The sequence below is a fragment of the Lampetra planeri genome, chromosome 31 (genome assembly GCF_965212315.1).
Source record: "Lampetra planeri chromosome 31, kcLamPlan1.2.h2, whole genome shotgun sequence".
Classification (NCBI taxonomy): Eukaryota; Metazoa; Chordata; class Hyperoartia; order Petromyzontiformes; family Petromyzontidae; genus Lampetra; species Lampetra planeri.
In genome coordinates, this window is record NC_136137.1 from 7,443,918 (window position 1) to 7,468,984 (window position 25,067).

The following is a 25,067-nucleotide window of genomic DNA, read 5'->3' on the forward strand; positions in this document are numbered from 1 at the left end:
GCAGCAGCAAACAGCAGCAACAGCAGGAGCAGCAAACAGCAGCAGCAGCAGGAGCAGCAAACAGCAGCAGCAGCAGCAAACAGCAGCAACAGCAGCAGCAGGAGCAGAAGGGGGCAACACAAATACACGTGAAGCCTTATTAAAACGAGGAGCAGGCAAACGCTGCGAGTGCAGAGCTTCTTCAGCGGCTGCGTAACCATGTTGCATGGCTCTTCAGATGCGTGCAGTACGACTCGCAAATGCACGTCGATTAATTTATTGATTGTGCTCTCCCGCGTACCAGCCCCAAAACAGTCTTTACGCTCGCTGCAGTGGCACCAAGGAGAATTGCTGAATTTTAATGTGAAAAAAGTCCAGTGGACAGCCACACCGATGACCACATATCTTTTATGGTATTGTGTGCTTCCAACACACAATATAACTCATTTTCTGTGCAAGTCTTTGAGATGTATAATTCTTCGTAATAACATTTGTGAATCTCGTGCTGTTAGTTAAGGTGGTTAGTAGAGGTGTCATGATTCCTCCATCCTTGTGATTTGATGAGCTGGAAGAATGTAGGGTTGCAATTCAATTTTAGTTTAAATTGTGTGTTCTCTTCTATTGTGATAAATGTAGTGGCCTCTCGTGGCAGCAGAGGTTACGTGAAGCCAATATATACATGGTGTGCAAAACTAAATTAACAGTATTATGACACGCACGAATTGACAATTGTATTGCGAGTGTATGAATATATTTTAACTCATTAAGCGATGAATAGTTACTGTATAATGGCTACAAGATGCATGCGTTGTTGGTGTGGCCAGTCACACACTTGTAGCCGCACCTTTGTCTAATTTAGTGCTGATGTGATGTGGGCACACACAACATACCAGCTTTTTATTTCAGGTTAAGTCAACCTCGCGGAGCCCCAAGCCTGATGTGCATCATGGCCAGAAATCGAACCCAGATTATTTGGGATCGTAACGAAGGGCGCTGACATTATCCACTGTGACAGCTCTCCCGACACGAATGCCCAAAGACAACGATCTCCCTTTATCCTGAACTGACGGTTGGTGCCAGTGCTGTTGGCGAGCGCCTATCAAGACTGGCACGGCGCTTGATGGGGTGAGGTGGGCAGCGTCACAACTACCTGCCTTTGTATCCCGAGTGCTGATGTTAGCACACCCCACCAGCTACTCATTTAAAGCTGAGTCGTACTAGGGTAGAGGCCCAGGATCAAATCATATACATATGCCACTGATGTCAGCTGCGGCCAGGAATTGGAACTTGGGTTGTCGGGTTTGTAGCACTGTGTGCTAACCATGACTAAGCTAACCGCTCCCCAGGTATGTCCGCGCACACACATTCACACGTACACCCACACGCATGTGCCAAGAAAAATGAGCAAAGGCACTGCTACAATAGTATGTACACACGCATACCCCCCCCCACACACACACAAGTACAAGCACGCAGGCACAGCCACATACGCACACACCCTCCACACATAAGTATACGCACGCATATACGTGGACGAACACTCATGGCATGCTTGGCCTCTCTCCAACCAAAACAGCCCATCGAACCTAAGCCGAGAGCCAACTGCAGGCATCGAGTTACACCCAAAACCTTCAGCGCACGCTGCTGTTATAGGTAAAGCACCTGACCATTAACTGCCCAATAATTATGACGTTTATTATTATTGACGTTATACGCTTGGCCGGGAATAGCCGGTGTGTGAGCGCACTTGCCACAGAGCTAGTTTACATAGTCAGTGGTTTGCTTTTGAAACAACAATGATGCGCCCTTCGACAGCCACGGTCCCCAGGGCTTAAACACCCAGCATTCTCAGCAGTGCCGGCTCAGTGTCTCTTGACACGGCCAATAAATTTGCCCTCCAAGCCAGCAAAGCCACCGTTCAAGACGCTACCACCACGTCAAAGCGCCGAGCTGGAAATGCAAATATGAGCAGCAACTCTCGATTAAACCAAGTCCTCAAAATAAGAGAAAATTGATGGTCTCGGACAGCACAAACCAAAAATATTACATGAAATTTTGTTTGTTGCTCAGAGTAAAAAAAAGTTAAACTTGCTTATTGCCAGACGAGACCATTTTCGGAACAACCAATAAAGCTGTGCCTCCAGTGTGGATGGGATGCAAGGTGATGCACTGCTCACTTTGAGACTAGCTTCTTGCCACACCGCACTGAAAGTTCAATCATAATATAATTTAACACAACGACAAAACTAGCTACAAATCTAGTGGCAGTCCCCTCACCTGTCCCTTGGTTTGCTGATGAGCGGCACACTAGCCGAAGGCGCCGGCGCTGGCTGCGAAGGCCTCCTAGGCGGCGCAACGGCAAGACTAGCGGTGGCGGTGCTGGCGGCGTCGGTGGCACCACCAGCGGAGGAGACAGCAGCAGAGACTGGGGCCACGGCGCTTGCTCCGGCAGTGCTCGTTACGGTGGTCGTGGCGGTGACGGTGGCGGTGGCCGTGGCGGTGCCGGCGGCCCCGGTAGCGACACCGGTGGCGGCACCACCAGTGGTGGCACCGGCGCCCTTCTGCGTCGGGTAGTGCACAGGCGTCAGCAGCCCCGGGGTGGCGTTGAAGCGCTTGAGCTCTCCCTGGCCCAGCGAGCTCTGCTCGTCGCGGTTGCAGAAGACGCAGCGCTCATCCGTCGGGCTGCGCACGGCACACACGCCGCTCCTCATCACCACGACCGTCGGCGTCGTCACCGTCGTCGTCTTCCTACAGGGCAGTCCATCATTGTTATATGTGGTCACCACTTACGGAAGAGTGCCCCGCAAAACAACACTCGCGTGGAATCTCCGGATGCTCTGGGCAAGCGCCAAGGATAATAAACTTACATCAGGGATTACACGCATGCCGATGGTTAAATCGTAAAAACATGGCCAGGTGCCAATCTTTGTCATTGTCATGGTCGTGTTGCCATCACCGTTACCAACGGGCACGTAACAATTCAATCTCCCAATGACTGGATCAACTGTGACAAGTGTACGCCGGAATTCAATTCAGGAATTCATTACTTTGTGTGCTGTTTTTACTACCACCTTTTTCCTTCATTCTGTTCCGCTTAAACATTTTTGCCCGTTCCATCAGGCTACGTGTACAGCGTGTGTTTAATTTGAAAGCAATGTAAATAAACGGCTCTCTTAAGAGCTTTTCTCTATCTTGTCATCGTGCTTGTTCAAATTTCGTCCCATTTTTCTCATCCATAAGCTAATAAATAAGCTTAACAATTGCAGTCAACCAGTCATTGCTTGCCAATGAAAACCAATATCAACCAGATGTCACCTGGTTAAATAAAGAACAGCATTAAATGGAGATGGAATCGGGGTCGCAGACCGTTGGCTCTTACCCACAATAACACTCATGGTGTCAACAGGCAACGCAGGGGTTACATTTATGTTTTTCTTCAAGACGACACACTGACCCGAAGTGATTAGGAAAGTTGAAACCGCTCCAGGGTTTGCCTGCTTAAGATAAATGTTTTTGGAATAAACATTAGTCCAGAAGGCCCTTTGGCGAGATGAACCGACATGTGATTTTGTTTCTTTGCCAGTGAAACGGACTATTGTTCATTCTTTTTTCTCTTTATGACCTTTGGGTTGCATTCAGCTTTGGCTCCCAGCATTTCAACCCAAGTTCATCTGCAGCACGAAACCAGCCAACAGCCATGCCCGCCACATGTTATTCGCAAGACTGAGCAGTAGCTCTCTCATGAATGCAATTTATTTTGAATTGTTTACACCGTTGTTAAGAATAAAGTCACACGAGTGAACAGAATTATTTTACAGCACTTGAAAACGTAACTTTTCTTTTTCTAAATCCCACAGGTAGAAGGAGTTAATAATGGTTTTAAAAAAATTACGAGAAACTTTGAATGCTGAGCACATGCTGGGTTCAAATGAGGACGACGAACCCAACTTGTGTTAAAGAACTGCTTTTTATATTAGCACTGTTGGCTACGTACGGTCTGAAATAAGTTTGACATACCTACATACATCCTTTGCCTAAAGTGCTGCGAGTTCAATGGCTATGGCACCAATGCAAATGATTGTACAATAATAAAAAACATTACTATACATCTTTGTGTGTCACTTAATAGAGCCTAGGACAGGTCTGAGGACTGCGAATTTGTAAACACGTTTCGGCTGATTGGCACGGAGTAAACCCACTCCCTGCCAAACTCGAAGGAACAACACCTAGCGACGAATAATTTCTCACTCACTCACGCGCCACTCGCACACTCACGAATGGGGGAGCATTCATTGCCATTGCATCGACCTCATCTCTGTACCCCCCCCCCCACCATAGAGCAGGAATAAAACAGCATTCCCATGGCAGAGACAAGTTATCATGAGGACAATGGCTGTTGAATTCCACCAAAGAAGTTCTCGTTTCACGGACTACCGAGTGGTGACGATCGGCCGAGTCGACCTCTGGGCAGGGATTTTTTTAATTCCGAAATACAGTTGCAGAGCACAGGCTCAAAACATCAATTGAACTCGTAGGCTTTCGCGACCAATAGAGGTTTTTTGGTTAGATCACGTACATATGAATGTGTCATTAAAATAGCCACCAGACGACACAGCCAATTAGTAAGGTGTGGCACACAAACAAAACGTGTCATTTGAACGTGCGACCAGCGTTAGATTTGTTAACGATATTAGTGACCAAAAATATTCGTCAACGACTTGTTTTTGTTTTAATTGTGTTGGAGAGTAAAACGCACAACGTTTACCATTCGAGTATTAAAACATCAAGCGGCCAGCTACAAACAAGCACAATCAAAGTAGCAAGAGATATAAAAAAAAACTGGTTTCTTCAATTGAGAAAGGTTATTAAAAGAGCTTGGGGAAAGAGAGACAATGGGATTCGATCCCAAAGTGGGGCAGTGTGGGAGAATAAGCAGGAAGAGCGGTGTTGTGACCTGCGGTGTGGTGGTTGAACACAGTAGGGATGATATGAAAGAGCCAGTCATTTGAACGTTGCGACCAGCATTAGATTTGTGAACGATGTCAGTGACAAAAAGATTTGTCAACGAGTTTTTTGGTTTTACTTTCGTTACACGATGACCGCAAGTGGTCGGAAATCAATGAGCGTGACGATGACTACGGCTGCTGCCCAGCAGAGACCGGAGCACAACGCTGACAAGACAAAGGCAACGAGAGCCCCAATGATGACGCACGACAGACTAAGATCAAGTAGGAACGTTATTAGAAAATGCAGTGCACAGAAGATGGTAATGTGTGTATATAAAATAATTCACAGATTGGCTGATCTCAATATTTAGTAAGGTGGGCTTGGGGGGGGGGGGTTAAATGATGCACCCAACATTTAATAACAAAGAATGGACTACATTTTGATCGCTTTAGTCGACCAGACAACGATAATCACAAAATGAAACCCACCAAGACTAAACTAAAATTCTCAGACTGTCGTTGGCCAGACCAGGACTATATATATATTTTTAAAATGCTGAATAAATTGCCGCTGCAGGTGACCTTCTGATTATAAGCCATGCGCTCTAAACCACTGTGCCACCTGGCCAGGTATTGAGACATTCTTAAATACTGCAATTCAATCGTCATCTTTCAAGGCTGTTCCCTGGCATTCCATTACGCTGTGGCGCCTGCAGGAGTCCTAGAAGGACGTTCCTTCACATCGTGACTTGATTAATAGTAAAAAAAAAATTGAATATATTATTCATTCGAATGAAATACTACAGCTATTAAAAACTGCTGCGGAATATCAAGCTCTGCTGAGAGCCGACACACTCTCCAGACTGAATACTTACATTTCAAAGCCAGATTTTCTGTTACCGTTGGAAGGACTTAATTTTATTATATTCACAGCCATTGACCATGACTGCTTCAAAAGCTAAAGCCTAACTTTTAAAAAAAACTCTCAATATTTTTCCCAAAAAAAATGTTTGTTCACATAACTTGCTTTTTTGAACCACCTTGTGACTTTAAATTTTTTGTTTCTTTTTTGTTTTTACATCCAACTTAGCCAGTTCTAAAGAAAGGCAATTGCATAAGCCGAACGTCAGTCTTCCAATGTGATGAAGAAGGCAGTGAATATAATGATGATTACGGATGTAAGATTTTTCTTCCTCTTCTTTCGTATGGCTGAAGATGCAGAACAACACCAACGTCACATATTCTTAGGTTTTTCGGTAAAGTCACGTAGGTAAAAAATGAAAATTAATAAAAGTAAAATAAAATAAAAATCACGACGTTTCGGAGGCAACAAAAGCTTCCGTCTTCAGGTGGAACCGTCACAGCACACTTACGTGACTTTACCGAAAAAAACCTAAGAATATGAATCCTTGCAGTCACGAAAGCTTCGAATCTAGAACCAACGTCACATTTAGGTGGTCAACCCAGACAACCGCTTCATGAGCAGTAGCCAGAAAATTTCTAATTCAAGGTAATGCTTTGTGACAATGACTCGCCGAAAATATATATTGCCTTTCCCCGCATCTCCGATTAGCACGGGTGGCTAAGTACAGTGCAAAAGACGTTCAACATCCATACAAACATACACCCTATTTCTTTAGTAGGGCGCATCGTTTTTGTTCTAGATATTATCTCTAACATCCGAACAACACAAACACACATGCACCAGTGACTAAGTAACCGATTAGAGCCAAACAATGATCACTAAATAGCACAAGTTCACATGCACACCACATCATCACACTGACGTGAGTGACAAAGACCAAGTATTAAGTATCCCAAGTAACGCCACAACCCATTTTTTATATTCTTAACTGTGTGACAACGGCACATTTCAGACTAACAGATCCTGCCACCTATATCCCTTCATCACTGGCACATCTGAGCCGTTGCCAGCGTGGGGCCCTCTTGGTATTGGTTATTAATTCACTGGCTATTTGCCGAACCAGAACCAAAGTGTGAAACTCTGGCCTCACAAAAGACAATTAAATCTGGCTCGGGGCCAAGCAGGGCCAGGCGCGAGGTCAACGGACTCATTGTGTGGCGATGTCAGCGATACATGGGTTCTGCAGTGCAAAAACTATTTTTTTTTACCAGGTAAGGCCCACTGAGCTACAGAGCTCTTTTTCAGAAGCAACCTGGCCACAAATGGTAAACTCAACGAAGTGGCTTATCATTTGGGAATTTATTGCAGCCAAATACTATAAACGCAAGTCGATTCTAAATGTGGAAGGAAAAACCTGAGGACCCGTAGAAAAATCCACACGACCGTGGGGGAGAGAGACATGCAAACTTCATTCATATAGGCGTCAGGGTCGGGATCGACTCAAAACCTGCATATCAGGCGAAAACGATAATATCTCGCCACCGTGGCACCCCAACAACCTGCATCCAAATTTCGATTTAAAGCTTTCGTGACTGCAGGGATTCATCTTCTTGGTTCTTTCGGTAAAGTCACGTAGAATGGAAATAATAAAATAATAAAAATAAAACAATAAAATAATTCTCACGACGTTTCGGCCACAACGCAAGCAGCCGTCCTCAGAAACGTCGTGAGAATTATTTTATTACGTTTTATTTTTATTATTTTATTTCCATTCTACGTGACTTTACCGAAAGAACCAAGAAGATGAACCTGCATGCAGCCGAGCTGTGCTGGGGCTGGCTGGGGCATGGCCTTGACGCCGCTCGGCCACGTTGGGGGTGGCGTCTCACCTCTTTGGAGCGGCGGCTTCGTCCCTGGACTCCAGCTGCGAGGGATTTTTGGCACCGAGAAAGACGACGGACGCCCGGTCCACCGCTGGCTTCCGCTTCACGTCTGCGGCAAACGCGAACGACAGAACGGCGGAGTCAGCGTTTGTTGGCGCACGCGGTCGGCCTGTGCCGTCAAGAGCGACGGCGGCGGTTCGCAACGGTGGTGGTTATGGTAATTACGGCGGTGATGGTTTTAGAGGCGATAGTAAAGGCGGTTAATGTGGTGTAACGTATGCGTCCATGTATGTTGAACTTCATTTGCACTGAACGTAGCCAACCGTGCTAATCATTATTGCACCGGTGGTCATATCCATCGCGGTGGTGTCAGTGGTTAAGGTGGCGGAAGCCGACGCGGTGCTCGTAGACAGGCTGGTGACTGTTCATTGCGGTGGGTCATGGCGGTGACGGAACTACCGCCGTCGCCGCCATCATCGTCGCCGGCGCGTTACCTTCCTGCTCCGCCTCCTCGTCGCTGTTCTCCTCGTCGTCCTCCTCCTCATTATCGTCGTCGTCATCGTCGTCGATGACGAACACGCGGCGCACCTTCCGACGCGACCTGCACGTGCACGCAAGGGCTCGTTACTGACAGCATTGTCCCGTTGGGCCAAGTTAGACTGCCCGGTCGCAGCAAGCGCAATCGAAATGAGGACGGAGCATCTCCTTACACAAGGGCATGCAGAAATTCCGCAATTAGGATTCGTCACCGCCTTCAAACATGCATTTGTCCTCGGATGTGTTTGATTGGGGATGATGATGTATTCCGAGGCGCGCGCATGACGTGTGACGTAGGAGGAGGACGTTGCAAGTAATGAAATCATCGCTTTGGCCGCTAAGGGTGAACAGTTTGGCTTTTGTTTGTTTTTTGCAAAGTTGTGGGCAACCCTTTGATCAGTTTGGTCAGTTTTTTATGTGTACTTCCGAGTTAGAGCACAACTTTATCGTGAAACTTTGCTCAGGACTCATTTTCACTCGCGTTATCGTGAAATTCTAAAAATACCACCGCAAATGACTGAATTGGGATTATACATAGCGATCATCGCCCTCCAAACAGCAGACTAATAATGCCGCAGTCTCTCTTGCAAATGAGACTCATCCTGGTCTCTTGCTTTCTCACCTGCTTCAACAAATACACTTGCAATATGAACTAGACCCACCCCCCCCCCAAGCTGATGGATGCAAAGAGCTAATGCATGAAGAATTTCAACTTTAACGGGAATGCGTTCAATGCTGTGGCTTAATAAATATGGTACTTCACCCATCGCAGCTTTGAGGACAAGTTTTAAAACGAACTGGATGATTGACAGACAGCTAGCCGCACTCTACAAGCTAAAAGCAGTGCTGTCTGACCCCTGTGGAAGTGAACATGGTAATGTATCCTCCTGCTATTCCAGGCTTCAAGTTTGTTGTGCTTAACCAGGTGAAAACTAGGGCTGAACGATTTGGGGAAAATATCTAATTGCAATTTTTCTGCCAGATATTGCGATTGCCATTTGATTTGCGATTACATTTTTGTTAAAGTCAAGCTTCAGTTCAATATTCACTGTGTAATAGATTTAAAACATGTGATGGAGCATTACCACGTGATACCATCAAAATATGAACTTCTCTATATATTCTAATGCAAGGATGAGAACTTCAAATATATTAATTGCTTCCAATATGTATTTATTAAAATGTTTTAATTCTAATAAAACAATCAAACATAGAACAATTGTTAAGTTAAATAAATAAAGTTTCAATTATAAAAAAGTAAACAAATCCAATAAGCCAGTAATAGGACTTTCCAAATCGCAAAAAATCCCAGCCTTTGCGATTTGCCAATCGCATTGTTTCAAATTGCAATTTCGATTTGAAAACTATTAATCGCTCAGCCCTAGTGAAAACTCAAGGGACCAGGATAATTTGCAAAACTGACCCTGGGGCATGAGTTTGCTAATAGGATACGATGATTGCTATGTACAGTCCCAACTTATTAACACAACAGGAAGCCCTGCAAACTTTCGGACCTCCGGACAATAATTTGTATCATAAGATACCGAGAGCACCAGCTATATACAACCGTTGATAAAATACAAATGAAAAAAGCAACAACAACAAAAACCTTCATTCTTTTTCTGATCAATATATTTTATATTTCCCATCATCTCTACAGAAGAACATTTTACCAGTGAAGAGACATGACTCTGCTTAAGGGGCAACGTAACCTAAAAGCCAAATCATGTTTATATTGTAGACATGCACTTTTCAGAGCTGGACTATAGCCAAATTAAAAGTGGAGCTAAATTTAATGTGAATGGTTTTCTTGTGCAGTTATTGGTGATTGGGCTCTGTTCATCCACCCACTACACTTTCAAGAATGTGATTTAATGATAGGCAGTCACAGGGATCTGAACCCAGGATCTTAGCAATACAAGCCCAGCACACCTCTCTACGAAAGCTAATTTTTGGGCAGTGGCTTTCAGCCATTCAACAACAGTAACAATTGATACAAGTCTTTGTTGGTGAATGGGGACAATGGATTTTTAAATATATATATACAACTGGTATACACAAATGATGAAGCCGAATAGATTTTAAGGCACACAATTGTGGCCAACCAAAAACCAGCTGCAATGACAACAATCGCACACAATACCCACACATCTCTTACCACCTCCCCCAATCAATGCTTGCTAATTAGATAATTAAATGCCCAGTATAAAACAATGCATTACTTTTCGATTTAAAGCTTTCGTGACTGCAGGGATTCACCTTCTTGGTTCTTTCGGTAAAGTCACGTAGAAGGGAAGTAATAAAATAATAAAAATAAAACATAATAAAATAATTCTCACGACGTTTCGGCCACAACGCAAGCAGCCGTCCTCAGGTGAAACCAGGTCTGTCGAGGCTTTACCGAAAGAACCAAGAAGAACAATGCATTACTTTTTGTGTGTGTTTTAATGGGCCACTGCAAATTCCCAAGATCCATTCATACCAGTCTGGCAAGGCATGGCCACAAGCTTAGGTGTCAGGTGGGAGGAAAGTGAATGGAAGGATGAAACGTTGAAAACGGGGTTGAACAGCTCCTATTTTAAATACAGTATTGAAAACTGGATAACGATCATGTCATTTAATATTAATGCTAATTATTTATCTGGGAGATCCTAACTTGGTCTCCAGGCCATTTGTCACACGGGCCCCTGCTAAAATCGTGATGTATGACCAATTCTAATCATGTTTGGTTGCACTTAAAAGAGGAAACCAGGGAACTTCGTGAAATTGTGCCAAACAAACGAGGGGGGAGGGGGGGTTAAACCTTCAGTCCCGCCATCTCCTTGGACAGCTTGGAGCATCATATCTACAAAGCCTGGTGTACAGTCATCCAAGCATAAACACCAGGCTAAATACCTGCTTAGCTTTTGACATCCACCAAAATCGCATCGACTTATCGTGGGTTGTACGGTCGCATGAAGAAAACAGTTATCACAAATGTATTCCCAAACGGAGTAAATTACTGTTTGCATGCAGGACGCCTGCATTATGGGAGTTTCATTTCAATGGTATGCAATGCACACATGAGATTATATATGACCTGATATTACATTTCTGGTTGCACAGAAATACTCCATGTGGTGCCAAGTGTCTTCACCGAACGGTGCATGCTAGCATGGCGTAAAAACATGAAACCGGTGTTGCAGCTGTACACGATGCTAGACAGCCGGGCCTAGCGGCTGTCTAGTGCTGCAGCACTTGTCAGGAGATGGAGAAAAATAGTAATGCCTCTTCGGTATGAAATTCAATACATGGAATATAGAGAAGGGTATGAAACATGCATTTGAATACCACTCGAAAGGATTACGGCAGCAACCTGCCCTCTGCGTTAAGCCCTGGGACGTGATCGAGGGTGGTTTGGATGAGGCGAGGAAGGAGGGACGTGACATGTGGGATGTGTTCCACACTGCTTTTCAGCCACCCCGCAAGCCACTCGAGATAAATGAAACGTGGATCTCATTCATACGCCCGCTGCTCATTATTCCGAAATGCAAAAGTCCTCATCGTAAAACAGAAATGGCAAAAAAAATACCCACCATACATGACCTTTTTACTCCTCCCGTAAAGGCCCTCTAATTGAGCACGACCGCAAATCTGCAATTCCTCGGTCTTGTTTAAACCGATAATAATCATCAAGGGAACGATGCCGTGGTGTCAGGGTTTGCTCACTAGATTTGCAATCCAGAGGTCGCCGGTTCGATCCCCGAAGCCACAGTTGAAGCAAGCGGCAGGTTTGGTCAATCCCATTATCTCTGTCCACCATGTAGAATCGATTGTTGACTATTTATGAAAAAATCCATGCAAAGGTTTCTCAAATTCACCCCCCACTGTGGCGTGCAGTATAATTGGGTACGACCACGATCAGCTAATCGGCAGGCTGGGTGTGGTGGTGTGGGTACGATAAAGTGCGGGAGTGGATGGTGATCATTCAAACTTCATTTATTAAACCCAGCAAAGCCTCAGAACGAGTTGCCTGCTCTCAGAATGTTCACGCTTGGGATGAATGGCCGATTTATTATTCGTATTTTGTATTTCACTACACGCGTGATACCAGTCCGATTTGTTCAGAATAAGGTCAAGCCTACATCGAGAAGAATACTTAAACATTATTGAGTGCCCTTTATTGGCTCCTGCCAGAGTTTGATCCATGGGCGATACCACAGCTGAAACACATAGAATTTCCCAAAACAATTCCGTCCTAGTTTTAATCTGAAGATAATATTATTTATGTACCCACGTTCCAGAATGTGCAGCGCATGACATGTGATCACGTCTATTGAACTGCCGAGCTATTTTTTTACTCTCCAAGATTTTGAAAGGCGCATTACATGGAGAATGTAAAATTTACCTTTGTGCCAGTCATTTCCCTTTAAACGGAAAGCATGATTAGATGTCATTAGCTGTCCGTTTGATGTCATATTCACAGCGCTAGGCTGATATGAGGATATAGATATTACACAGATGTATTAACGACCTCCTGTGGGGAACTGGAAGAACTAATGTTCAGTCATTATCGTACGCATCATGGAACACGTGGTACTCGTGGGGTTTTCCCAAGACACCTTGCAACCTGCTACATGATGTACCTTCGATGTTTCAAGCATTTTGGTGACAGGTTTGGTGGATTGCAATGTAGAACTTCTTTCGCACAATACGTAGCCCAACCGTGCTAATCAGAGGTGCTATTGGTATATCAAATGTCTCTCAAAGATTAGTACAACCATTCATGTTAGAGAACAGCACATGGAATGAAATATCAGAGCTACCTCTAAAATCACTTCAAGTGGCATATGAGTTCACGTTGTAGTGGACAGCACTCTGCCAACCGTTTTGCCCACCGAGAGTAAGTAGTCATTCCAATATATATATTTGAATCCTCAGAGCATGAATTTAGCCAAATTAAGGGCAAGAACCATATTGAATGTGATGACCGAACTGAGACCATCAACGTCCCGACAGTTTGATCACGGGCGGCTGCCTGGACTCGAACCGAGGATCTCAGCGTTGGGGGCTCAAGCGCTCTGTCATCTGAGCCACACGCACCAACTCACACCAGTGGAGTTATTCCGTTGTCAGGCAGAATTGCGGTAACCTTGCTCGCGCTACTCTACCGAAAAAGTCGGAAGGCACACGACATTTTTTCCTCAGTTCACAACCATAATGTCGGAAGGCACACGACATTTTTTCTAGAGTTCACAACCATAATGTCGGAAGGCACACGACATTTTTTCTAGAGTTCACAACCATAATGTCGGAAGGCACACGACATTTTTTCCTCAGCTCACAACCATAATGTCGGAAGGCACACGACATTTTTTCCTGAGTTCACAACCATAATGTCGGAAGGCACACGACATTTTTTCCTGAGTTCACAACCATAATGTCGGAAGGTACACGACATTTTTTCCTGAGTTCACAACCATAATGTCGGAAGGCACACGACATTTTTTCCTGAGTTCACAACCATAATGTCGGAAGGTACACGACATTTTTTCCTGAGTTCACAACCATAATGTCGGAAGGTACACGACATTTTTTCCTGAGTTCACAACCATAATGTCGGAAGGCACACGACATTTTTTCCTGAGTTCACAACCATAATGTCGGAAGGCACACGACATTTTTTCCTCAGTTCATAACCATAATGTCGGAAGGCACACGACATTTTTTCCAGAGTTCACAACCATAATGTCGGAAGGCACACGACATTTTTTCCTCAGCTCACAACCATAATGTCGGAAGGCACACGACATTTTTTCCTCAGTTCATAACCATAATGTCGGAAGGCACACGACATTTTTTCCTGAGTTCACAACCATAATGTCGGAAGGCACACGACATTTTTTCCTGAGTTCACAACCATAAGCAAATGCCTGCTATAGATTCCGTTACATAATATTTCATGCGAATTTTGGCTGGTCAATTAGGCAATATGAAGTCACAACACAAAGGATTCATTTGATTTCAATTTACGTCACCAACAACTTTCCGCTAAACCAACGCCAGCGAGCTGGCTCGCACATTTGGAAACTTGCTCTCGCCAGCTCGAATTTTCAAGTTAGCAGACAGATTAACTTATTTTAAAAATATATAGATTAATCCAGCCCTGGGCCTTGCCCAACAATTTGACTGTTTGTTTGACTATATTTCAGATTTTAACTCTGGCAAGATTTGTTTCATTACGTTATTTATTGCCGAGGGTGGCAGTCAGGGTTAAATTGAAGGAATAAAAGTAACAATGAAACGACGCATTATGCCAGTGTCAACATAATCAGTGATGCGATAATAACGATGTAAACATGCATGTATTCGTGTTTATATGAATCAGGAACATCTTGTCTCTTTTCTTATTAATCCATCTGGAGTATTGCACCATCTCATTAAACGTGTACCTTGTACTAAGAGGTTATGACCTTTCCTTTGCTGCACCTCCAACTCTCTTTCTTGAATATTTCTCTGTCCTATAATTAATTGTATACTGCACTGTTCGACTCAACACATCATCCCTTTCAGGGCCAATTATTTATTTAATCATGGTTTGTCAAAAGTGGTCATATCATGGATGAACTTGCCCCGACCATGGGAATGTGGAAGCTCCACCACTTGCTAATAGGATCGGCAAAGCAGACAACAAAGCATTGTCCAACACTTGTCCGAGGACGGACACATTGACAAATGTCCATGGTGTTTTTTGGGTTGTATAACACAAGGTACATTCACGCACACCTCCACAATAGTAGGGATGTGATTTTTTTTTTGTGTGCGTGCAAGCACAGCGTGAAACGCGACATGTGCCGAATTTTGAGGACACTGGAGGTCATACTTCTCTTTCTGCTTTTTCTCTCACAACACCGCTTTAGACGACTTTGCAATTCACTCCCATCGTCTCTTTCCCCCAAGCCATCCTCAATTCATGAAACGTGTTAATTCTTATCCATTACAACTTTAACAAGCAACGTTTGGTTGCTGGCTCATTGCCGGTTCGGGACCTGTTGGCCTGTGCTCGGCAGCCGTAGTGAAAAAAAGAAAGCCTCGGTGGACAACCAAAAAAGCAACGCTTTCTCTCCGCCCACCACTACAGCTCCCGGTAGCCTCCTGACTTTGACAATCAACCTTTCACCTAACAAAGCAATCCGAGCTGTAGAAATGCAGGAGAGGATTATTCCTGAAAGCGTTTTTCTCCCCCCCCCCCCTCCACAGAGCCGTCAACATGCCCGAGAGACATCTCACCACCTCGTCGCTCACGACCAGAAAAACCTGCCCAGCAAAAAACACGACATTGGCCTTACGCGGGCGACCTTTTGACACTAAAACTAAAGCGAAAGAGACCTGCGTCCAAATGTCATCCAAAAATACATTCGCGTCGGTCAGGCGCACCTGTGAGGCAAAGCGGCGAGCAGCAGTTTGAAAACAAAAATAGGTTTTGTACAAAAATCTGTTACTGCCCTTCAGTTGCCAGTAAACGGTCACAACCAGTGTATTGCCTGCAGCAGCAGTAGCAGCATGAGACACGAATGCATGGAGAACTTCTTTTGCACCGTACGTAGCCAACCATGCTAATCGACATCTGTTACGCACACGAGAGATGCGATGGTTCACACGCTCCTCGGTGCTGCGATTCTGGACTAAAATGCGATTCAAACATTTTTTGTTTTGTTTTTAACATTACCAGTAAAGAACCTGCTGTTGCTCTGCAACAGAAAATAAGAGACGGCTGTCATTATCACTCTTCTCACAATCCTCCTGTACTAGGAGCACTAAAAGTAATCCACTTTTTAAGTAATTAAACAATACCGAGAAGATATGTATTCATACTCTTAGTTCTTTCGGTAAAGCCACGTAGGTAAAAAATGAAATTAAAATGAATAAAAAATTAAAACAATATTAATTATTAATTTTAATTTCATTTTTTACCTACGTGACTTTACCGAAAGAACTAAGAGTATGAATCCTTGCAGTCACGAAAGCTTCAAATCTAGAAATAAGATATGTATTGAGGTTTTTTTTCCATATATTCTCTAGGATTTAAAGAACATTCTGGCAAAATAATTACATTATTAGAAAAACAAATTGAAACGTTAGACCAATTTTAAATGCAATGTCAGTCTTATATAGTCGCTACTTGGACCTCTTCTGTGTATCACAAACGATTGTCTTCCGAACTTATTCCGCCATTTCAATTCAATGTTCATGTGTGACACAGAATAGACAGTTAGCCAACTAGTTTCGATCGCAATAGCCCACAGTCACGAACAAAATTATTGTTGTGGAGAGACGCGCAGCCAGCATCCAGCGGGGAAATTCCAGGCAAAGATTATTTAAAATAGTAGTGTGGTGGACAGTGTTGACAGTGCCTCTAGTTGGCATCAGGGGTCACGCAAAGCCATTAACTCGCAACCCACATGAATCAACAGATATTAATTTTCACAGGCACACAAAATTGCTGCTTGTATCGTGAGCTTAAGAACTGATTAATTATTAATCGACGGATCGCTGTATTGTTTTGCATCTAACAGAGAACTATGATGTAATTTACCAATCCTTAATTTAATAACAAGAGCAGAGACAGAGCTTGTGGGCTAGTTTGCAAAAAGTACGCAGAGATGTGAATTTCAAAGTTCAAATCCTGCTCAGGTGTCTCTCTTGAGCCCTTTACAGTTTTAAAAATGACGAGTACCAACTACTTTGCCGAGCATATCCACATGGATGTAGAGAGCACCGATTAATTGAATCAGATCTCTGCGTGTGTCATGCTGTTTAGATAGTCGCTCATTCTTTCAAGGATATTATTTGGCGGTAGTGTGGTGCACAAGCACATGCAATGAAACACAGCACATTCATCACGAATGCTGCTATAAAACAGAAAAGTATAAAAAGAGGTGACATTTCAGGCAATGTCCCTTCTTCACAGTGACTACAGAGGACGGATAGGATGTAATTTAAAGAGAAAGGTCACTTAAAACTTTTTTTTTATGCAAGTCAACGCAAATTATTTAGCAAACTTATCCATTTGTTTTAGCAACGACTTAAATTGAATAGTTACATTGGCTTTTTAATAGATTTAAATTGGCTCCTGGCATTTGAGACAAGCAAAAAAGAAAATTTTATGCTGCAATATAAAATTTACATACAAAACAAAGTGAGCAATTACGCTTCGCTAAAATTACACTCGCGCAAAAGCCTTTCGCATACTCGCAGCCCGGAAAAAAAACATCCGACGCAGATTTAACAACGAAAAACAGAAAAGTACACACTTCAAGAAGATAAAAAAAGTAATCCCGTTTGATGCGCGGCGGCTTGTATTTGTGTGTTTCCGAAGCCAATTTTGCTTGACAACGGCGCTGTTGTTGTGGCCTGCGAGTGGGGGGAGGATTGGGGGGGGGGGCAGCGTGCACAACGGACCGCGGCTGTGCGCACTCCCGTTCTTTGAAAATGTTATCGTGTTTCATGCAGCCTCGTCGGCAGGCAACTTTTCGCCATAATCACGGGGGAACGTTTTCCCCGCGAGCGGAGGACCCGCCGAGTGACAACGGCGTTCGCGCCTGTATTTTTGTCTTCCTCGTCGCTAAATTGCTGAGGGGATGTGATGTTTATTTATTTTCGCCGCTTCTTTGTCAACGACCGACAGCCCGGGGTATTACGCCGAGTGGTGAAAGGAGATGGGGAATTGTGCATCCACCAGGCCTCGACACCCGACGCAAAACCTCAGCATTCACAGCAAGAAACACATTCATTTGCCACGTAGGCTTTCACGACCAATATCATCCATAAACCTCTATTATGGACATTCATTTTCCTCCGCAATCATGAAAATGTATATATTTTACAGAAAAAAATGTATGTACTTTACGGATTTTGCATACAACTGTTTTGCACAAACCCATGCTCTTGCAATGCCCATACCACTTCTGCCACTGACAATGTCAGGGTCTCCTCCACATCTGCTCTTATGAGGTCATCTAGGTAAGGGTATATACATTTCCTCTTTTCCGTAAGTGGGCTACCACTACCACCATGATCTTGGTAATATCTCTCGGCAAGGTGGAGAGCCCAAATAGGAGAACCTGAAACTCAAGGTGCCTTCCCATGACACCGAATCACAGACAGCTGCGATTGACCTCGCTCACTGGAAAGTGAAGGCCTTTCAGGTCGACCGAGGCCAACCAGTTACCCATCTTTACTGCCTTTACAACGGACGCCAATTCATGGATTTTGAACCTCCTGCACCGCAGGTGGATGGCGAGCTTCCTGCGATCCAAAAAAGCCGTGCCCCCTCAAAGATCCTTGGTTAGCGCGAAATACCTGGAGCAAAAAGCCTCATCCCCATTGACCCCTTTAGGACTTCCTGTATAGCCCACATCTCCAGAAGCCTTGCCTACAAACTCCAGTTCATAGCCCAGAATTATCGTTTGGATCACCACACCTGTGACAAGTGGTTTTCCCAGATTTACGAAGGGCGCTCGGCAAAGCCCCCTCCCCCCAGCCGAGCGGTAACTGATGCCACCCGTGGCCTGACCCCGCCGCTCTGTCCACCCTCGCCGTTTGAAGGAGGGCTGGGAGGCCTCGTCTCCTGAGCACCTGGCCTCTCCCTCTAAGCTGCCTTAATGGCCCTCCAGCCTCACGTGGTCCATCTGCCACCTCGACCTGAGTGTTTAAGTTTCCTGTGGATGGATAACGACAGAAAACGAGGAGCTCCCATAACATCAAGCAGTTACATCCCTGTAGGATAGGTCGGGATGCTCAACATTTCTACCACTGGCACAGGGCAACCAACAGAGATTGGTGTTGCCTCATTGTTTGCTTATTCAGGGTGTGTTTAGGTGTGGGGGCAAAGTTGGCCATGAGATGGTAGTGTTGAGCATCAACCTCTTGTATGTGTGGTGGGTTTTTAAGGCAAACCTAGTTTCCTCCTACATGCCAAATAATCATTCAAGGTATTGGCTAAGCATTTTAGTGCAAGACCTTCCTGCATAAGTCTTGAGACTTACTGAGGCTTTCCTACGTAAAAAATAGGATCATTATTGTTATGATTCTACAGGGAGCTAAACACCAGGAAGTTGCCTGTGAAAGAACAAAATACTTTCAGCACGGGCACTGATGCGCTCATAACATTAACAGAACCACAGCGAGGAAAAAAAACTTTGGGTTTTTGAAAAGCACATTATGGAAATCAGAACTCTTAACAGTGTTGAAAGCTCAAAACAACTTGACATTAATTCTTCTTTTGAGTGGGAGGTTAATAAAACAAGGCGATACATAACATTTCAACTATCCAAAAACAACAAGGCCATTCTACCTCCAAGGATTGTTATTATTGTTATTATTTAAAAAAATGTACAAACCTTTGCCATTGCTGGATGAAGGTCTACCAGCTGTGTCAGTTATAGAGGTTGTTTGGCCATAAATCGCTGCTCTAGTCAGTGCCAGTTAGAGGGACTCAGGAATGGCTCAAATATTGTTGCTCGCCACTGATGATTAGCCATGGCCAGGAATCAAACTCAGGTCTATATGCTTACAGCATAGTGCGCTAACCAGAGCTCCACCACTCTACCCAATCTATAGTTTGCATCTGTCTCACCTGCATCTCTCTTCCCATCTCAACCAGCTGAGATGGTTATGTGATTGAATGTGGTGCCAGGAATAAAGATAAAATGCGCTCTGGGCAAAGGTTAAGATTTCTATATATATTTGTGAGTGCCAGGCATAGAATGCTATTCAAGACATTTTAGATATTCCAACAGTTGCCAAAGGAAAATTGGCAGTTGCCAATTTAACTGACACTAATGACTATGCACAGCGTATAACTAAGTTATGTTAAGCAGTTTATGTAAGGTTTTAAAAGTTAATTTGTTATTGTAATTGTAACTTTCTGACCCACCCCTCCTAGACATCTGTGAAAAAAATGTTCAGAACTCATCGGATTTCTACAGGATAAATCAAAATTGTGTTTTGGTACGTTGATTAAAGCACGTGATATTAAGATATATTTTCACGTGTATTGTTAAATAATAGCAAGATATCATCAATGTCAGTCCTCTGCAACGGCCAAGGTCATTCAAAATGTTGGTTGGTGTCGGTTTCGTTAAGTACTTGCCCCAGTACTGGTTCAGATTTCACTCACCACTGAGGTTATGGCTGCTAATCGAACTTAGGTCGCTGTATTTAATCGCATCCTGCACTCACCACTGTATCCAACCTCATCACCCAAATGTTGCAGTATTTTGTGAGAAAATCCACGAAAGTATATTTTGTACGTGGATATTGTAACGGTAAACCGAGGTATGATCGATTGACAAAAAAGGCAACATGCTTGAAATGAAAATAACCTCTCATGGTGCTCATCTCTGTTGGCAGCCCTTGGGTAAAAGTGCAACTGCACAATTGTATTGTTATCCACAAGAGGTTTTTGGGTTACATAGAGTAGATATGTGTCGTAAAAACCCACCACCAACTGACACAGCCAATTGGTAAACGTTTGTCATGTGAACAAAATGTGCCAATTCGTTACATGTTCAGCACACCGGTGTGTTGGAGAGTAAACGCACATCATTTACCATTCCATAACGACGTTTCGCCGGTAATTATTGTTGGGCAGACTCTCCATAGAACAATCGCTTCACTTCTCACCATGTGGTATTTTAGCTCTGTGGCGTCTACTTCTGTGGACCCTTCCTCTCACGTGAAGGTTTGAACTGCTCTGCGAATCACTTTGTTTCAGGACATGGCGCCGATCGCACAGTCAGGATAGATTGGAAGAAATAAAAGAAGTTAGATTTTTTTTTTGTCAGGCCGAGAAAATCCCTGACCGGGATTTGAACTTGCATCCTTCATATATTGTGTAAACAGGGCTTTGAGTACGTTCGGCCCGCTTCTCTTTGGCATCCACCACCCTCCGAATGGCAAGTACCTAAACCATCAATAAAAACGCAACTGCCGGTGGGAAAAACATCCCAACAAAACAATCGACGGAACACAACACAACACCGCCCAACGAGCTACTGCTGCGGAGAGAGCACTGCTGACGACAATGTAAACATGCGTATATTTGTGTCTGTGCAAGTTGAATAGAGGAAGTCTCTAACTCTTCCAACTTATCCAAGCGAACGCTATCTGAGAATTGACACTCATTTGCCTTAGAACCCCCCTCACACATATATGGTGATCCTGGAACCTGACTTCGGATGGTGTCGGAGATTGTTGGCGATATCGGGGAGCCCCCCCCACCCCAACCTGCATGCTTTGCCGAGCCCATTGCAGGGCCTGCTCGACCACAATTACTGCTCCCCCAGAAGCCTGGCGCTCAGATTACTGGAAAAGAGAGGTCAAAGTAGTGTCTGCGCGTGTGTCCCTCCACAACTGCAGCTGCGATCGGCGACGTCGATAAAGGCGCACGGCCAATGCCCAACTGTTCCCTGCACTGCTGGGGCACATGTCGGCGACAACTTCCATGGATTTTTGAGCTTCCGCGGACGTCCGGCGAGCGTCACCCGAGCGCCGTGGGTGGCGCTCGCCCCCGACATACCCCGCAAACTGCAACGTCCACGCACAGCTCCTCTGCCAGTAGCCGCGAGGAGCGGCGGTCGCCGCTGCAGTCCGCGGCGGCGCCGTTCCTCGCCGAGCCCTGGCAGCACACCGTTACCATGCTCGTGGCGACACGTCCGCCTCGGTCTGCATCCAGAGCTCCCCCGCCCCCGGTGCACCTCTGCCTCGGCGCAGTTGGCCGAACCGCCAATGCCCCGGGTGGCCCCTAAGAGGCAACCACAACACTCCCAGTGCTCTACCGTACCGCCAGATGCACCCCCCTCCCCCCAACGCAGATTTATCACCCCAGATTGTGGGGTTTCACTGGGTCAACTCGTTTCCCGTGAAGGTAACGGCAGTGCATTGTACGCACTCCATCTTAAGGTGGAAACCGAGGCAAAATTAAGATGACGGATGGGGTTGCTCAATCTGAGACGAACCCTGCCACTCGTCACACAACGATGAGCACCTGGCCATGTTTTAAAATGGTGAGCGTCGGCAAAATCTTCAAACAGTGCCCTACGTGCTTGGCCAACACAGCTCAAAAAGTAGTGGAACACTACTAACTCCTTGGGGACAACCCACATTGTCCCCACTGACTTGTCAGGCAATATCGCCACGAGCTGATTTCAACTCGTGTGGGAGTCAAAAGGAACTCTGGGCACAAGTCCAGACCGACACCTCCCAAGAGGTGGGGGGGGGGCACAGTCCCCCCCACCCACCAACTGAAATGCAATCCATAACAGCAGCAGTTTAGTCAAAACGGTAAACTGAGATATTTAAGATCACTATTTAGTAAAGCAGCAGCTAATGCTATGACTAACGACTAAAATTTATAAGTGAAATAATCTCAATTGGGAAGAAAATAAATGCGCATTTTCATAATGAACGTCCTCTTTCCTTGTGATAAAAGCATGTTACCACCAGATCTAGCAACAGATCTGATCTCTCAAAGTGCATGTTAATAAATTATACATTCACTCTCTTTGTTGTACCCACACACATTTTAAAATCTGAAGTTCATTGACATTCTGCAGCTGCTAGTCATAAGTTGATCAGTCAATTGTGTTGTTCAATAGCATTGAAATATTAAGTGCTGAGTAACAAGTGGGAGTTCATTTTTATCTTCAGTCTTCCACTGAGATCAGAGAAAGATGAAAGCAATTCTACATTAGTCTGACTCAAGTCCACTTGATAAGTAAGCAGCGAGTGCGACTCAAGGTAATTCAACCATCTCACTACACAATACAACCTGAATTAATATCGCGTCTAGATGGGGCTGCACCTCGAGACGCTACAAAGAAAAAGTGGGCATATTCTTTTCAAGAGTGGCGGTCGATCATAGGAAGGAGAGAAATCGAAGGTCTTCGATTTTAAAAGGGGATGACGAGTTCCAGATTATGAACACGGCAAAAGAGAATGAGTGACCCTCCAAATGAGCAGCGGTTGACTTGGGGGTTAAAATTGCAACAAGTTGGCACAGTGAGGAGCACAGTTGGTACATCTGCCAGTCATCTCAGTCAGGCAACCCATGGCACCTGAGTGTTCTGTGACCTCCTGTCAGCGAGCCTTCGACACTTTACGTGGCCTTAAGGTACACTCAAACTGGCACAAGCGTCGCCGTGACGTCTCCGCCACGTAGTGAGGAACGGCGGTTGTTTTTTTTATATAGGCTTCTGTGCCTGTAGAAGTGACGAAATATTGACAACTGTGTTATCATTGTAAGCATTATGATGACCATTATAAAGACATTAGACTTAAATGTTTGACCATAAAATCTTTGGGCCAATATTTGCATAATATACTTAGATAACAATCTTCAGTGAGTACAACAAGGTCCTTTGTACCTTTAAAGCAACAAGTTTGATTTCCATAGTGGGTTTAAAGAATATAAATACAAAAAGATCCTTGCAAATGCAAATTCAACGTAATCTCATGGAGTAAAGTTACAGACTGCAGTAGTTTTGTTATTTTTCCAAGGACATTTTCTGACATATGACAATCTGCTGACTACATAATTTCTGGAAGAACAATTATTCACCCCAAGTGGATTCTGACCGAATGATTATATTTGTGATTATATTCGCTGATAAAAAATAAGTATTTCGCATTTTATTCCAGGATGATGCAGTCGTGTTATTAGAGTGAACTTGCCGTGCAGAGGTCGCCGATTCGCTTAAATCAACCCGGCACGGCAGTTGAAAGAATAGGAAAGTAGATTAAATCCCCTGCCTCTATCTAATAGTCTAAATGGGTACACCACATATTCTTTTTTCTTTCGGTAAAGTCACGTAGAAGGGAAAAAATTAAATAATAAATTCTCACGACGTTTCGATTGCAACACAAGCAATCATCATCAGGTGTGAAAACCACAGCAAGAACATTTGAAAAAAGTGGTGGTTTTTGTCAGCACCACAGTTAGTGGTTTGCCAGGTTGCCAGTGGTGGAGTTAAGTGTGGCTACTCTGACCTCTTTTCAAGAACATCTGGCCAGTGTGGACGAGTAGGCCAAACACTCCATAGAGGGGCTTCGCTAAAGAACCCACTTTTGATGTTGTGAAGAACCTTCCACCAAAAGCGGGGGTGAGAAAATAACAGCAGCATTGCACCTTCACCCACCCACGTGTGAGATGTACACTGGCTGAATGACAATTCACACCTGAACTCTGGTGACTGGTACCATGCAATTCGAGTAAATCTACACTGCTATGCTTTCTGAAAAGTCCTTGAAACTAAACCCCAGCCGTAGTGCTGTGCTGTGGAGTGATGTTGATATTGGCACTGCAAAAAAAAATCCCCCCCACCCCCCCAAAGCCAACAAAATGAGCGTTTTTTTTAAAGCTGCCATCTAGCAGACAGAAAAAAATTATAATAATAATACAGGAGGCATATGCAATTACATTTGCCAAGTCCACAATGAAACATACTTTGTGGGATGTTTATATTACTTGGCATTCAACTTGTCATTAACGGCACTTAAAGCGCCAACAAGAAAAAAGGATATTGGCTGCTGTGGCAATTTTAAAGAACTGGTTTTACGACTGTTTCCTACAAGGAGGAAATGCGCGAACACATACTGGCTTTTGAAACAGAGGCGTGCTTAAATTATATACCAACTCTTGAAGTCAATCTGATCAGCCAGCAAACACATGCAGAGATGTTCACATCAACAAGTGTCCCCATGAAATGCAACAATTTTAAAATCATCCTATATTCACCCATGAAGTGTGAAGTGAATATTAAGATATTCTTGGTTCTTTCAGTAAAGTCACGTAGTAGGGAAATATATATATAGAAA

General features: G+C 44.3%; 1 protein-coding gene across 15 annotated transcripts in view; it reads right to left on the reverse strand.

Moving 5' to 3' along the window:
• Window positions 1-25,067, reverse strand: part of LOC144729166 (histone-lysine N-methyltransferase 2C-like) — a 161,118-nt gene that overhangs the window by 85,147 nt on the left and 50,904 nt on the right. For 14 of the 15 annotated variants that reach the window (XM_078609174.1, XM_078609184.1, XM_078609180.1 and 11 more), the window contains 3 exons: window positions 8,168-8,274; window positions 7,680-7,782; window positions 2,257-2,727 (listed from right to left, as the gene is read on the reverse strand). In XM_078609174.1, coding sequence (XP_078465300.1) covers window positions 2,257-2,727; window positions 7,680-7,782; window positions 8,168-8,274 — 681 coding nt within the window. The remainder of the gene's footprint in view (window positions 1-2,256; window positions 2,728-7,679; window positions 7,783-8,167; window positions 8,275-25,067) is intronic. The other variant, XM_078609183.1, reaches the window with a different exon arrangement.